This window comes from Cariama cristata, unplaced genomic scaffold (genome assembly GCF_000690535.1).
Source record: "Cariama cristata isolate BGI_N322 unplaced genomic scaffold, ASM69053v1 scaffold45689, whole genome shotgun sequence".
NCBI classification, from domain to species: domain Eukaryota; kingdom Metazoa; phylum Chordata; class Aves; order Cariamiformes; family Cariamidae; genus Cariama; species Cariama cristata.
Window position 1 is genome coordinate 1 of NW_009634943.1, and position 12,837 is coordinate 12,837.

The window sequence follows — 12,837 nt, forward strand, 5'->3', positions numbered from 1 at the left end:
GAGGGCCGTTCAGAGGGTGTCCTGAAGCGGCTGAGAGAGATGAGTGCTGGAGAAGAGATGATGGCGTTCCTCCTCTCCTCTGGAGGAACAGGAGTGGCTCAGTGCAGGCAATAGATGTAGCTGCGTGAAGTCGTTAGTCTGTCCTCCCATCTTGTGTGACAGCAGGAGTGGAGGGAGCGTTTCTCTCCTGCCTCAGCATCCCCCTACATCTCCGTTACAGGGCGTGAAAAGACTCGGCTGGTTTTTCATTGCTTCTGTAACTGATTTTGGGACTATTGACTACAGGGCTGTAGCATCTCTCAGAGAAACTTCTGCACCTAAGAGCAATGAGGAGCTTTTCTTCTGGCCAGTCTTAATCTTTTTTTGTTGTTTCTGAAATATGATGTCTGACCAACAAGGAAGTTTTGGTGTGTTTTGTTCTGTGGGTGTTTTGTTAGCTTTTTTTTGTTTTGGATTTGGTTTTTTGGTTTGGTGTTTTTTTTTGTTGTTAGGCTGCTCATAAACGTGTCTTACTTGACTGTAGATGCAGATGACGGCTTGGAGCAGGCAGGCTAGTATATCTCTATGGTAGGCTGTTTGTATCTTATCTTTATTCATTTTATAATGCCTCTTGCCAAACTTTTATAGTATGGGTCTGCTTGACCTAATTTGGATAAAACATAATAGATTTATCTTCTATTTTCACAAAAGTTGGTGTAGTGCATCTGAAAAAATGAGAATGTCTTTAAAGGTACTGGAAATACACAATAGGAAAGTTTTGAAAGAGTAAAATGGCAGATCACTGTTCCCTGTGATAAAAAGATTTAAGACTATCACTTTGTCATTGGTACTTGCGTCTTATGACCACAGAAATTTTTTTATACCTGCTACATCTTTGATGCTGTGTTTCCTGTTGTTAGGAGTGCGAAGAGAGGTTTTAAGAGTAGAAATGAGAAGCAGTCTTAAAGGCATAGCATATAATGTTTTGACAAATACAATGTATGCTGGTTTTGTCACCTGTGCCTTGCACACACCAAGCATTTAGACTGACATTATTTCTTTCTTCAAATAGTTACTTTAATGTATTTGTAATGTTTAAGATGATTATGAAGTAAAGTCTTGTTTGTGTTACTGAGACATGGTAAAAACCTCTGTTTCTTGCTTAAGGTAATTAACCTAAATTCACGCTAAGCATGTGAGAGACCAAGACTTTGTTTTCAGAGGGGTGTACGAAAAGTTTTCAGTTTATGTTGTCTAGCAAATCCGTTTTTTTGGAATTGTAATTCAAAAATGTTAAATTAGCTCAACTTGAACTCAGTTAACTTTTTTATAGGGGAAAAAATTTAACAGGAGACTTAAATGATGAATGTAGGAATCAATATTCTTTTACTCCTAGTGTAAAGGTTCTTAATTTAAATGGCTTTACCTTGTATTTTTCTCAAGTATCTACCTGTACAGAGAAAGGGTGGTGAATATAGTCCTTAAAATGCTAGTGAGTTAGATAGAATGAACCTTGAACTCTGTTGTTATGAGGACAACACTACTTAAGCCCTTGGGAGAGCTAAATGACAAGAACAATTAACTGCATGTGCAGAGCTCTGCGTATGAGAGGGGCGGGGAGTGGCTTTTTCTGGTACATCCAGCAGTGATGCAATAAAAAGTCTGTAAAAGTTAAGAGGCTTGCTAAGTTTTCAAATTAAAAAAAATTCTTTTTTTACTTTTTTAAAAAAAATCTTAATTCTAGATTTTTGGATTGATGTCTGAATGCATCTTGCTCCAAGTGTAATAGATGAGCTCACTACCAGCTTCAGCTGGAGTTATTTGATGCTTATGGGTTGAGGGGGGAGAGGTCGATGCAGTAACTTTATAATACAAATAATTATCTGGTATTGGGAGTCTTGATGCTGGGTTTCATAGTGGCTGCTGGAGGAGGAGGAGGAGGATATAGACCTTATAATTTAATTTGAGCTATCCAGTCCTGCATTAACATATTACATTATTAAATTGAGTGGGTCTGAGGTTTTGAAAATCTTTAAGGAATTCTCATTGTTGAGTATGTGTCTCAATGCACAAAACTTGGAACTGTTTTGTTTGCCTCTGTTCTTGTGCACTAACTTAATCTGTGTGTATGCAGGAAAGTAAGCTTTGTTTCATTTTTGCTACCCATTCTTACAGTTTGGGCAGTAAACTTTCAGTGAAGTTTCCCGAGTAAGACAATAACGTGGAAATCTGTAGTCCCACAGAAGAGGTTTGTTCTTACAAGACAAAAATGTTACTGGATCATGAGACTCCTTCCATAGTGGTAGTAAATTCCAGCAGCCTGATTTTCTTTATAAACATGACTCTCCTGAGTTGGGTCGTGTTGATACTGATGAGCCCGCCTATGATGATTTGATTTAAGGTGGTTTTACAGTGATGAGCTTCCCGATAGGTATTCATTCTCAACTTCCTTCTTCAGAAGCTTCTGAAGAGGTTAAGATTTGAGCCATTAGCAGCTAGAACATTTGTGACTTATGTGTACTCTCTGTATTAAGTATAAAGAAAGCCTACTGCCAATGTTGTAAGATTCTGAAAATTAAACCATCTAAAAACAATGGTGCTCTCTGTTACTTAGTTCAAGAAGTGGCTCTGTCCTGTGTTGCCTTTGAGGTCTGATGTTAGATCGTCTGAGACATATCGTAGTAATCCTGTAAATAGTCTGTTCCTTGGTATTCTTGGTAAAGAAGTGTGTGAATATTTAATGTGGGTAAGGTGGTCTTAGCATGACAGGACTTCTATTGTGTATTACTTTGGTTTTCTTTTCACCATGATTTTCACATTTAAGTGTGTTTGGTTGGGTTTGTGTTTGGTTGGGTTTGTGTTTGGTTGGGTGGGGTTTTTTTTTTCTTCTGTGATAGCTCCTCTTTGGCACTTAAGCTGCTTGTGGCCAAAGAGAATCTGTACAACATTTTATATTTGGAGTCATCCCAGGTGCTTGCTTTCCCCATGTTTTTAACGCTTTCAAAAGATTCTTTGTCAACATCCCATTACGCTGGGTTGTATTCGGTGTTAAGTCCGAAAAGCACCAGGTCTTGTGAAACCTCTGGTGGTTTTGCGTCCAGAATCACGCTGTCTAGTGAATACATCAGACTTGGGTTTTGCTGTCGTTCATCAGTGCAGATACATCAGTGTATCAGATTACTCTAAAAGGTTCTATTTAAAAACAATTCTAAAAACTTGTCATTTAAAATAAGCTTATATAAAGTTTATTTCTTTGTAATCCTCAGATGTGTGTACCAACTAACGTTTCCCAGCTTTTTAATGTCCAAGTATTTTGTCCAGTTCCATATCTGAGGAGAATCGAGGAAAACGTCTCTGCCTTCTTGATGAAATAAACTTAGAAAGATTCTAATGGCATAACTTCTTAATATACCTCTTAAGTTGCTCAGTCTTGTTCATCCTCCTGCTGTGTGTGGAAAACTGCTTTGCTTGTTATTTTCTGTTTCAGTTGTAGCTGTTAGATGAAGATGGTAGCTTGTCTTTGAGCAACTAGTTTGAAAGAGCGAATGTGCTAGGTGTAGGGATGATTCTCTCCGTTGTCCCTATCCCTCATCCCTTGTGCTATGTGTCCTCCTTGCTTCGTTTCCCTCTTCCTTTTGTCTGCAAAAAGCTCCAAACCTATGAATAATAATCATATGGAGTGAGGAACTCCTATAGCACCTGGAAAATGTGCTCACAGAATAGTCTGTCTGGTTGGTTTTGTATGAGTGCAGAATTAGGCATTGTCTTGTTTTAAAAGTTCTTGTTCCCTATTCCAAAAATTCAGTTATGTGAATAAAATAAGATCTTCCCAAGAATGTTGGTAAGGCTGGCGGAAAAGCTTTCTTCCTTAACAGGTGAAATGATATCTAGAACTTAAGAACAGTGGGGTGCAGTGTGCAAAGAGAACTCGCATTTCCTGGACACAGAATCTTACGAAAATGGTTGCGTAGGTGAGTCCCACACTGAAGAAGCTTTGTCTGATAGGAAACTCTGAGCCTTAGTCTTCAACATCCCAGGTGAGAACATAAGGCTATTGCTCACATCTGCGAGAAAAACTCTTGAAAAACTATATATAAGTTTAGATGTTTAAAAAATATCATTAAAAAAAGTCTTAAAACTATGAAAACTGATTAGGTTCATATTTGGAGAGGGAGTTATGTCTAACAGTTCTGAAAATTTCATCTGCTGTGACCAGAATTTGCTTGTGGGCTCACTGAGTGTTAAGTCTGGCATACAGCAAGTGGCCCAAGTGAAAAAAAGGAGGGGGAAAAAAAAAAGCATGTTGACTTTCATTTTAACTTTTGCAATCAAGTGCTAGTTTTAAAATGAAAAAGATGGGAGAAAATCAATGAGTGGCATATTGTGTTGCTTAAAACTGTGCATGAATATATCTTTGGGCTTAGTAAAAGTACCAAATTTAGTGTAAGGATTTTTCTTAAGCATGTTTTGTTTTAATAATGTCACAATTCAGTGTTAATGGGTCTCTTAAAGTAAGTGATTTAAGAAATACAGACAGAAAGTTTAAGAGGAAAAAAGTCAGTCAGGCTTCCTTTCACTCAAGGGTATGACTGACTACCAGTGCCATTCCATCCCACTGCATGGTCTCAGCGGTTCTTAATCCAAGAACAGGATAACAGCGTGTGGAAGACAGTTCTGCAGTTGTTGTTTAATGTAATTCGTTTTTTCCTGGTCCCTCTGCTATCGCCCCTCCAGCTCCTCATTCTTGTACACACGGTAACTGTACCATGAGCAAGCTTTAAGATGTGAACTTCAGTACCGTGGCAGCTACTCATAACTGCCTTTATGCTTTTCACCTCTTCCCACTTAGCACTTTGCTGTCTGGTGGGTAGGGGCATTTAAACTTACAGATACCACAGACGAGCTACTGTACAAACTTATTCTCTTGCAGATCCCCGAGTATTTCTAAACTGAAATTTCTCTGCTCCACTCACTTTAGATTCCTCTCAAGCTGTTCAGCTCCCACATGTTGGAATCTGGAGATGGGTTGGGGAAGAGAACTGTTTATTGGAAATTTTTTGTTCTCTGAAGATGACTGCTTATGACACGATTTACAGTCATTCCTGCCCACACACAAACATTGCCTCAAGAGTGAATCAGTTACTTTTCAGTTAAACTTAATTGGGATTCCTTAGGATTTTTCTAGTTTGCTAACACAGTAGCTGGTTCTGGTGTTGTGTTTAGGAAATGGGGAAGAATGACGGAGGCTTGAGGCCCAGCTGCAGGTGTCTGAGGCTCCAATACCAAACTCTGGGACTTCCCCTCCAGCTTTGGACAGAAACTGCGATTGAGGATTGGGAATCTTGTTGAGGGGGTGGATTTAAAGGAACAAGTGTTACAGACCGGTGATCTCCCTTCTTTTCTTATAGGTTTGGAAGAACATCGTTCTCAGACCCTGAGAAATCTGGACTTTTTAACAGTCTGCTACCTAAACGACTGTAAGGAATTGATAGTTGTATCTTCCTTGAGATTAATTTTTTTGGTCTTTGTACCTCTTATTTTTTCTGTGGTTTTAGATCAAGAGGCACCATGAGCACAGTAAGTATTTTACTACTCAGAGCAAACTTGATACTTAAAACACGATTTTTGTGGTACCTGTTGTAATGCTTTTAAGAGTTTGTAGTAAATACACTGGAACATAAGCATATTAACAGTTCATGTAACTTCATGTTCTGTGAAGTATCACAGATAACTTAAGGTTTGGAATCTCTCTGGGTGCTAGAGGTAGTTCAGAAATGCTTACAACGCGAAGCGAAAACCCTAGGTCAGACTGAGTCCAGAGGCTGGCGGGAAGCTAGCATCTGATACAGTTGTGAACTCATCTTCTTGTTTGCAAACCATCACGATGGGTTTTTCTTTTGTGACCCCACTGGTCAGAGATCTGGGGTGACGCCTTTGCCTTGATGCAATGTGGTCAGGTAGGCATGGCCCATACCACCGTTCAAGGCATATTACAGCATTTCAGGAGAGCGCTTTGTGTATCCTTGTGTGCTGTCTTTGAGGTTGCAAAGATGAGGGCCTCATTAATGTTACTCCTAAAGAAGATGCTACGGCTTTGTTCTTTCTTAGACTCAAAGAAAACGCCGTGGAGGAGCAGTTAATTCTCGGCAAGCTCGGAAACGAAACAGGCTGATGGCTTCTACTGCAGAAGTGGCTTCAGAAGCAGAGCCAATAGAACTTGAAGAAAGCGGTAAGCTTTCTTTTAACTCGCCAAGAACATAAACTGCTTCTGGAGGGTTGGGGTCCAACTTAACGCGTATCTTTGCCGGTTTCCAGGCCCTTTACTGGGGAGGAAAGGAAACCTCTTCTTTTAAAAAGGGTCTCGTATGGCATCCATAAACAACAAGCCTACTGACAACTGTTTTCATTTGTTCCTGAGATGCCATACATTCACCACTAGTGATAGATAAGTTGTGTAAGAAAGGTACTCAAGTGCTGCTCAGACATCTGAATGTCTCGTCTGATGAGCTGGGAGTCACTGCAGCTGCCACTGCAGCTACTGGCAAACTAAGTTTGGGAACTCCCAAGCTTTAAGAAGATAATTAAAAGTTTGTCATTATTGTGCCTCATCCCTTAAGGGAGAGGCAGTACTTGGTCAGTACTTTTTTACAGAAAGTATCGGAATTTAAAAAATCTCCTTGACTTTCTAAATAGATATTTAACTTCCCTTCTGAAATCCTAGGAAAGAATAAAAGTGACTGTTGGTCTCCAGGTAATTATATTGCTTTTTCAGTTTTTGCTGTGCATTTGACTATGAAAGTTTGCAAGAGACATGAGGCAGGAACATTTACCGCATGGTACTGTAAAATTATTATGTCCTATACGATCAATGTCTTAGTCTGCACGATAAACATTCTCCTGTGTTAGATGAATAATCTGTTGCTGTGTACCTCCCGCAAGCTGTTGACTTACAACAGAACTGTTGTATGCCACTGTTCCTCTTGCATTGCAATTTTCAGAAGACAGTGGTGGTAATGCTGTATGGAGACTCTTGAGGGCAAAGCTTGAGTGAAATGTTGGGTATGTTCCTGAAGAGAAGAGGAACGTATAGGGCAAGGTTGAATCAAGCTCAGCCTGTTACATAGTGGCAGGCAATTTGACTTCTCTGCAATCTCTGATCTTGATTCTATCATTGTGTTTTTAAAGCCGGTGAAGAAGTAGTAGATCTCACATGTGAATCTTCTGAGCCTGTAGTTGTTGATCTAACTCACAATGATTCTGTTGTGGTAAGTAGTGAATGGCATGCGTACCTAAATCTTGTAGTCAACTTAGGTTTGAATTGTGCTCCCTGATAGAATCTGGCTTTAAGGGTAAGTTTTAAGTTCCAAGTTGACTTGTCCATGCATGAAAGCCATGCGTTGTAGGTCAACACAGAAGCTGCTGTGGAGGTGCCCTTGCAGATAGTCAGAAGGTGAGCTAAAAGAGCTTGTTGCTCCAGAACTTAAGGAGAATATGTACCAGTCATGGGTAATATGGGTAACATAAGGAGATACAGTTTAAAGCTGAAGCCAGTCTAGATACGTCAAAGATATAGGCAATGACTTAAATCAAAAGTGAAGGAGGTAACAGCCTGATTTTGACTTCACAAATACAAACTGTTTAGCTGCAACCTCAGTACTCCTGTCACAGAGATGCCAAGTGCAACTGTAGCTGACCGTAGTACAAACTAGTTCAGTTTATTACTCCAAGAAGTCTTATAAAAAAATCTCCTTCTTTTTTTTAACTGCTATTTGTAAAGCTACAGTAGTATTCGATGCAGTCCACAGTGTGGTTTATAACCTCAGTTTTGGGGTGCCGCTGCTGCCGTGCAAGCCAGAAACAAGCCACAGGAGTAGCATAGGGTTATCTCCTGCTGGAACTGTTCTCAGCCTGTGCAAAGGAAAAGTTTCCAACTTTGTGACATAATCTGCATTGCCCTAGCTTGAGTTCTGCCAAAGACAATAGCGGGTTTGGGTGCTGGGTTTTTTTTCTTCAGCAGCTGTTAATCTGACATGAAGTGTTTCTGGGTGTCGCACCTGAAGTTGCCTGTTTGGGGGAGAAAGAGGGAGGGAATCTCCTCCAGCCAAAATCAAATTCGGGTACTGAAACTGGGGAGCAGGGAGGAGTGTGTTCAGGCGGTTCATAAGCTGCCTCCATTTCTACCCCTTGCCAGCAGCGTGAGCAGAACCAGAAGCAACCATGGGTTTTCAGAGCAGCAGCTGTTTACTACTACTTTTAACATTCTCAGTCAAAATGAGAGGGATACCTTACCATTCTTAGCTTATATTGCTGTTATAACCTAGCTTATCTGGTGGATGTATGGAACGCTAGGGGTGCACACCAAAGTCTAACTGTATTTTCTTTTCTCTCCCTTCCCATATGTACTGATGCAAGATTGTTGAAGGTGAGTTGCCATTTTACAACTGATGCTGGAATTCTCCTAAACTTAATTTTTATGGTTTGATCTTTTCCAATGAACTTGAGCAGCATGGATTGAACCTGCATTTACCGAAAGGCAGTGCTAAAGTATCTGGCCAGCGTCTTAGAGAACGGATCCCATTCTGTGATTCAGAGTCGCTATCAGAGCTTGTAGAAAGTATTGGAAATAAAACACATGAAAGCTGCTCAAAAGATGTTTTCTTATTTTCCAAATACAGAAATTCTGTAAGCTCAAAGTTTTAATCGTTTGAATTAGCATTGGAATACTTGTTTTGAATAAGAAAATGTCAAGAAGGGTTTTTTTTAGCCTGTATTGCAGTGAAAAAACTAAAGGAGGAAGTTATTTGTGCTTGTAGCATTAGCTTTCATTCTCTGGTCCAACACGCCTCAAATTTAGCACTGAGAAGTATTATCAAGTTTAGATTTTTTTTTTTCTACTTTAGGTGTTACAATAGTTATAGGTATAAAGAACGTAATACCTTACAGCTTTCAGACCTTGTTCTGATTATAATATCTGAGATATATTAGTATGTTGTTAGCTGCTTGCTTAGAATGTAATCTACTCTGTGCTTTAAATGAAGCAAGAGGAAGTACAAAATACTTGCAATAAAAGTTGTAACTGAATATTTATGCAGGAAGGAACTTTAATTTTGTGGCTATTCATGTAATTTTAATTGATTAGTGCTTGATTATTGTTAACATGTTACACTGGAGTTGCAGAGAATTATTGCATGGAGTTTCTAATTGTTAAAAAGGAAACTGCAGTTCTTTAGCCTTTGGATGTTACAGACCAGGCAATTAAATTTTTTTTTTATCTTGGGCAATATAACTCCGTTTTCAAGTTGCCTTAGCTCAGGGGAAAGATGATGAAAATTTCTAAGGAAACACTGCTGAGAGTATTTTTATAATTTCCAAGTACTGTTCTTAAAAAGACTCATTTTATAGAAACTGTTTTGAAGTGGGGAGGCTTGGTTTAACACAGACAAAAAAATAGTGGAACAATTCGGCGTCATACCTGGATACAGCAGTGAGGACCCACAGCAGCTCCATAAGTTACATTTTTAGATTTAAGTATCTCTTCTGTCACTTCTGAAACATTATGAACAAAGCACTCTGTGTTTTACCAGGCCCTTTTGTTGTGTATGTGCTACCTAGCCATGCTACTTGGAAACTCAGCTTTAGTCCTCTCTCCCTCTGTCATATCACACAGCAATTGTGGCAATTCCTCAAAATAGCATCGTAGCATTCTCTGTCAGTAAGAATTGGGAGAGGTAGCTTTGCTTTACAGGGGAGATTGATTCACAGGTAGTGTAACTATATGAAACTTACGACTCTGAGAATCTTTAAGGTCATGTTTTAACTGTTTGTAGGGTGAATAGAGCAAATGTTTTGTGTCAATATGTAGCAGAGTATTCCCAATGTCTGGAAGTGTTCAGCCTTAATATTTAGGAAACTAGTTTGTTTAAGATTACTTTTAACCCAGCTGAATATGGTCCATTTGAAATATGAACTGTTACAGACTATTTCTAGTAATGCATTTCAAGGATAGTTCCAGGGAGAGAGAGTGAGAGAGATTATACCTAACTTACCAAAATTAAATTACAGAGAATCAACGACAAAGGAGAAATCTCAGACTAAGAAGCCAGCGACAGTCGGACAGCTGTGTACTGAGTAGCGATGACGAAGATGAAACAAGAGATAATGATGTGTATGTGACAGATAAAGTGTCTCGAGAATTGGGACCACTGGAAGATGAAACTGCAAGTTCAAAGTATGTATGCCTATGACCTACCAACCAATGGATTTTGCTTTTCTTATACATACAGGACTAAGTTGCATTGCTATAGCCTGGCTTATCTTTGAAGTCTTAACTTCTTCTAGTTAGTTCCCTCTTTCAATGAGTACAGCATATACGTTTCTCATGATGACCAAATGATACAGTTGCACTTCAGGATAAAAAGCCAACCCAAGACAGATGTACAACTTTGCATACAACCTTAAAGATGAGTGGGGGGGTATGGCAAGGAACGAGGATTAGTCACAGACCATAGCTCGTAATGTATTGCATTTATTTTTCATGCAAAGCTCTAGTAGTGATGTTAGATATGGAAATACTTTCATTGGTGGTGTTGGGGCTTGGTATCATGAGACCAGCAGGCAGCAGCCTGGCAAATTCCAGTAAAAATATTAGTCATTCACTGCTTTTTTTACACACTGTGCTAGTTAACTGCCCTTTTCTCTCAGGTGATCCTGCTGTTCGGGCCAGGTGCCTGCATGGTAAAGACCCCATTCTGTGGAGAAACAGTAAACTCCTGCTGTAGGAGCACTCCGTTATGTTAGGGAATATGCAGTGTATTAGACTAAATGAAATCAGGTGACCATGTGACTAGGGAAGATGAAGAACGTGAGGATTGTGGTATAAACATTTTGTTAAAGTGTTTTGGGGGGGAAAAAAAATTACAGGTTTTAATAAAGCTTGGTGGGCTTTGAGCCTTTTAGTTTACTGGAAGGCAACGTAGGAGAGAACTTGGGTATGGAAATTTTGGGTGTCAGGCCTTAAGCCAGCCACCTAAAGGGCTTATACTATTCTAAGACACAGTGCATTTGGCAGTGGATTTGTAGATTTCTATATTTTGGTTGTTAAGTATGTAGGTGAGTATATCTCTCTAATTAGTTAATATAAAAAAGTAGTGTTTTGTTCCTTCAGTCTCAAGCTTCTCTGTCAAAGAGTGTGCCTTCCTGCTCTGTTTAGGTAAGGGTGAAACAACTCAGTGCTGCAGCATTTAACATTGACAAAGGTGCTGATGCTGAAGATTGCCACAGAGCCGTCTACAGTGTTACTCTGCAGTGTTAGACTACTCTAGCTTATATGAAGGTTATCATGAATTGTAATTAATTACTGAGTTGGTGTTACAGCTACTGCATAAATAATTTGAGTAGTAAAAATGGGAGAATTAATGGACTTAGATTATGTATATGAAACTAGGGGTAGAAATGAGTAGTGCACGCTGCTTGAATTGAAGATTATGGGATAAAGGATACCACGTGCTTTCTTTCCCTGTTTAATAAATAAACTACAAACGGTTGCTTAGCATGGGTGGTGACATAATAATGTCAAATGTTTATGGTAAAGACTTAGGAAAGCAGCTTACACTCATCATTTAAAATAAAGATTAATTTCTAAATAAAAGTGACAGGAAGCTCTTTCTGATAAGAGAGAGAATGTCATTCAGCACTTACGGTATGACATGTTCCTTATGCAGAATAGCTCTATCTGTTAGTAAGCATGTGTACAATACAGCTCTCCTGGAGGCTGAAAGCAGGCGAGGTACATCTATAACCACAGATTAGTAACAGCTACCAAATTGATCTTTACTTCTCTGAACTAGAAATTGATTTTTTAGTCTTTCCTTACGTTAGTGTGTTCCTGCCCTACATTTTATAAGGAAGGAGTTCTTGGAAGGAATATGTTACTGGGCTGGGGTGTTGCTAAATTAGCATAGGGGACGTTTTCATTTCTGACAACCTCTTTCACTTCTAGAATGAGTAGTTCTCAAAGGACAGACAGATGCCCTTTGTTACAAAACTCTTAGTTAGGGCCTGCTGAAGATTCATACCACCATGCGTATACCGCACAGCGCTGTAGACTGCCGTTACTTGTAACAAAGCAGGGTGATGAACTGCAGCTTCCCCCTACTGAAAACCAAGGCGTGATTTCCTTCAGGTTAGGAAGATGCCGACTCCTTATTAAATGCAACAAACTGAGAGAGCTAAAGGGACATGGGGATCTTCAGATGAAATGCGTCAGGGCTAGTCTGTGCAGTGGCGTGATTACATGAGGTTTTATGTGTCAGTAACCCACAATGCACGGTGAAATTAACGGGGACATGTTCTTTCTGGTTTTGTTCTCTCTCCCGCAAGGCCGTCTGGTACCGTTAGCTGTCCGATCTGCATGGATGGCTACTCGGAGGTAAGGATCCTCATGTTGTCGTCGTTTTCTTTTTGTCAGAGGGAGAACGGGGATTTCAGGTGAAACTAGCCCGTGGCTCAAAGTCATTTCTCAGTGGTGTATGTAGAGGGAGAAACCCTTCCCAAGGTGGCACTGAGAGATCTTTGCCTTCCTTATTATTACAGTAGTCAAGTCCTGATTCCAGGTGCTCCAGGTCCTGTTTGCCTGGTGCCAACAGACCAACAAAGTCAAATCTTTTACTCCAAATATCTCTTGTGGCTTCTTTTCTTCCAGATTGTGCAAAGTGGACGACTGATTGTGTCAACCAAATGCGGCCATGTCTTCTGCAGTCAGTGCCTCCGTGATTCCCTTAGGAATGCCAACTCCTGCCCAACTTGCAGGAAGAAACTCACTCACAGACAGTATCATCCCATTTATATATGAGTGTTTCT

The 12,837-nt window shown here is 39.8% G+C and overlaps 1 protein-coding gene across 2 annotated transcripts; it reads left to right on the forward strand.

The window, feature by feature from the left end:
* Positions 1 to 5,385: 5,385 nt before the first annotated feature.
* RNF4 (ring finger protein 4) lies at positions 5,386 to 12,830 on the forward strand. 2 transcript variants are annotated; one of them, XM_009707308.1, is made up of 7 exons: positions 5,386 to 5,556; positions 6,088 to 6,208; positions 7,165 to 7,244; positions 8,392 to 8,401; positions 10,042 to 10,207; positions 12,358 to 12,406; positions 12,680 to 12,829. In XM_009707308.1, exons 1-7 carry the CDS (start codon positions 5,548 to 5,550, stop codon positions 12,827 to 12,829), a joined length of 585 nt encoding a protein of 194 aa, XP_009705610.1. In that variant the 5' UTR covers positions 5,386 to 5,547. The 2 variants fall into 2 exon arrangements, with proteins under 2 accessions (XP_009705610.1, XP_009705611.1); XM_009707309.1 differs by lacking the exon at positions 12,358 to 12,406 and having other exon boundaries at positions 12,680 to 12,830.
* Positions 12,831 to 12,837: the final 7 nt, after the last annotated feature.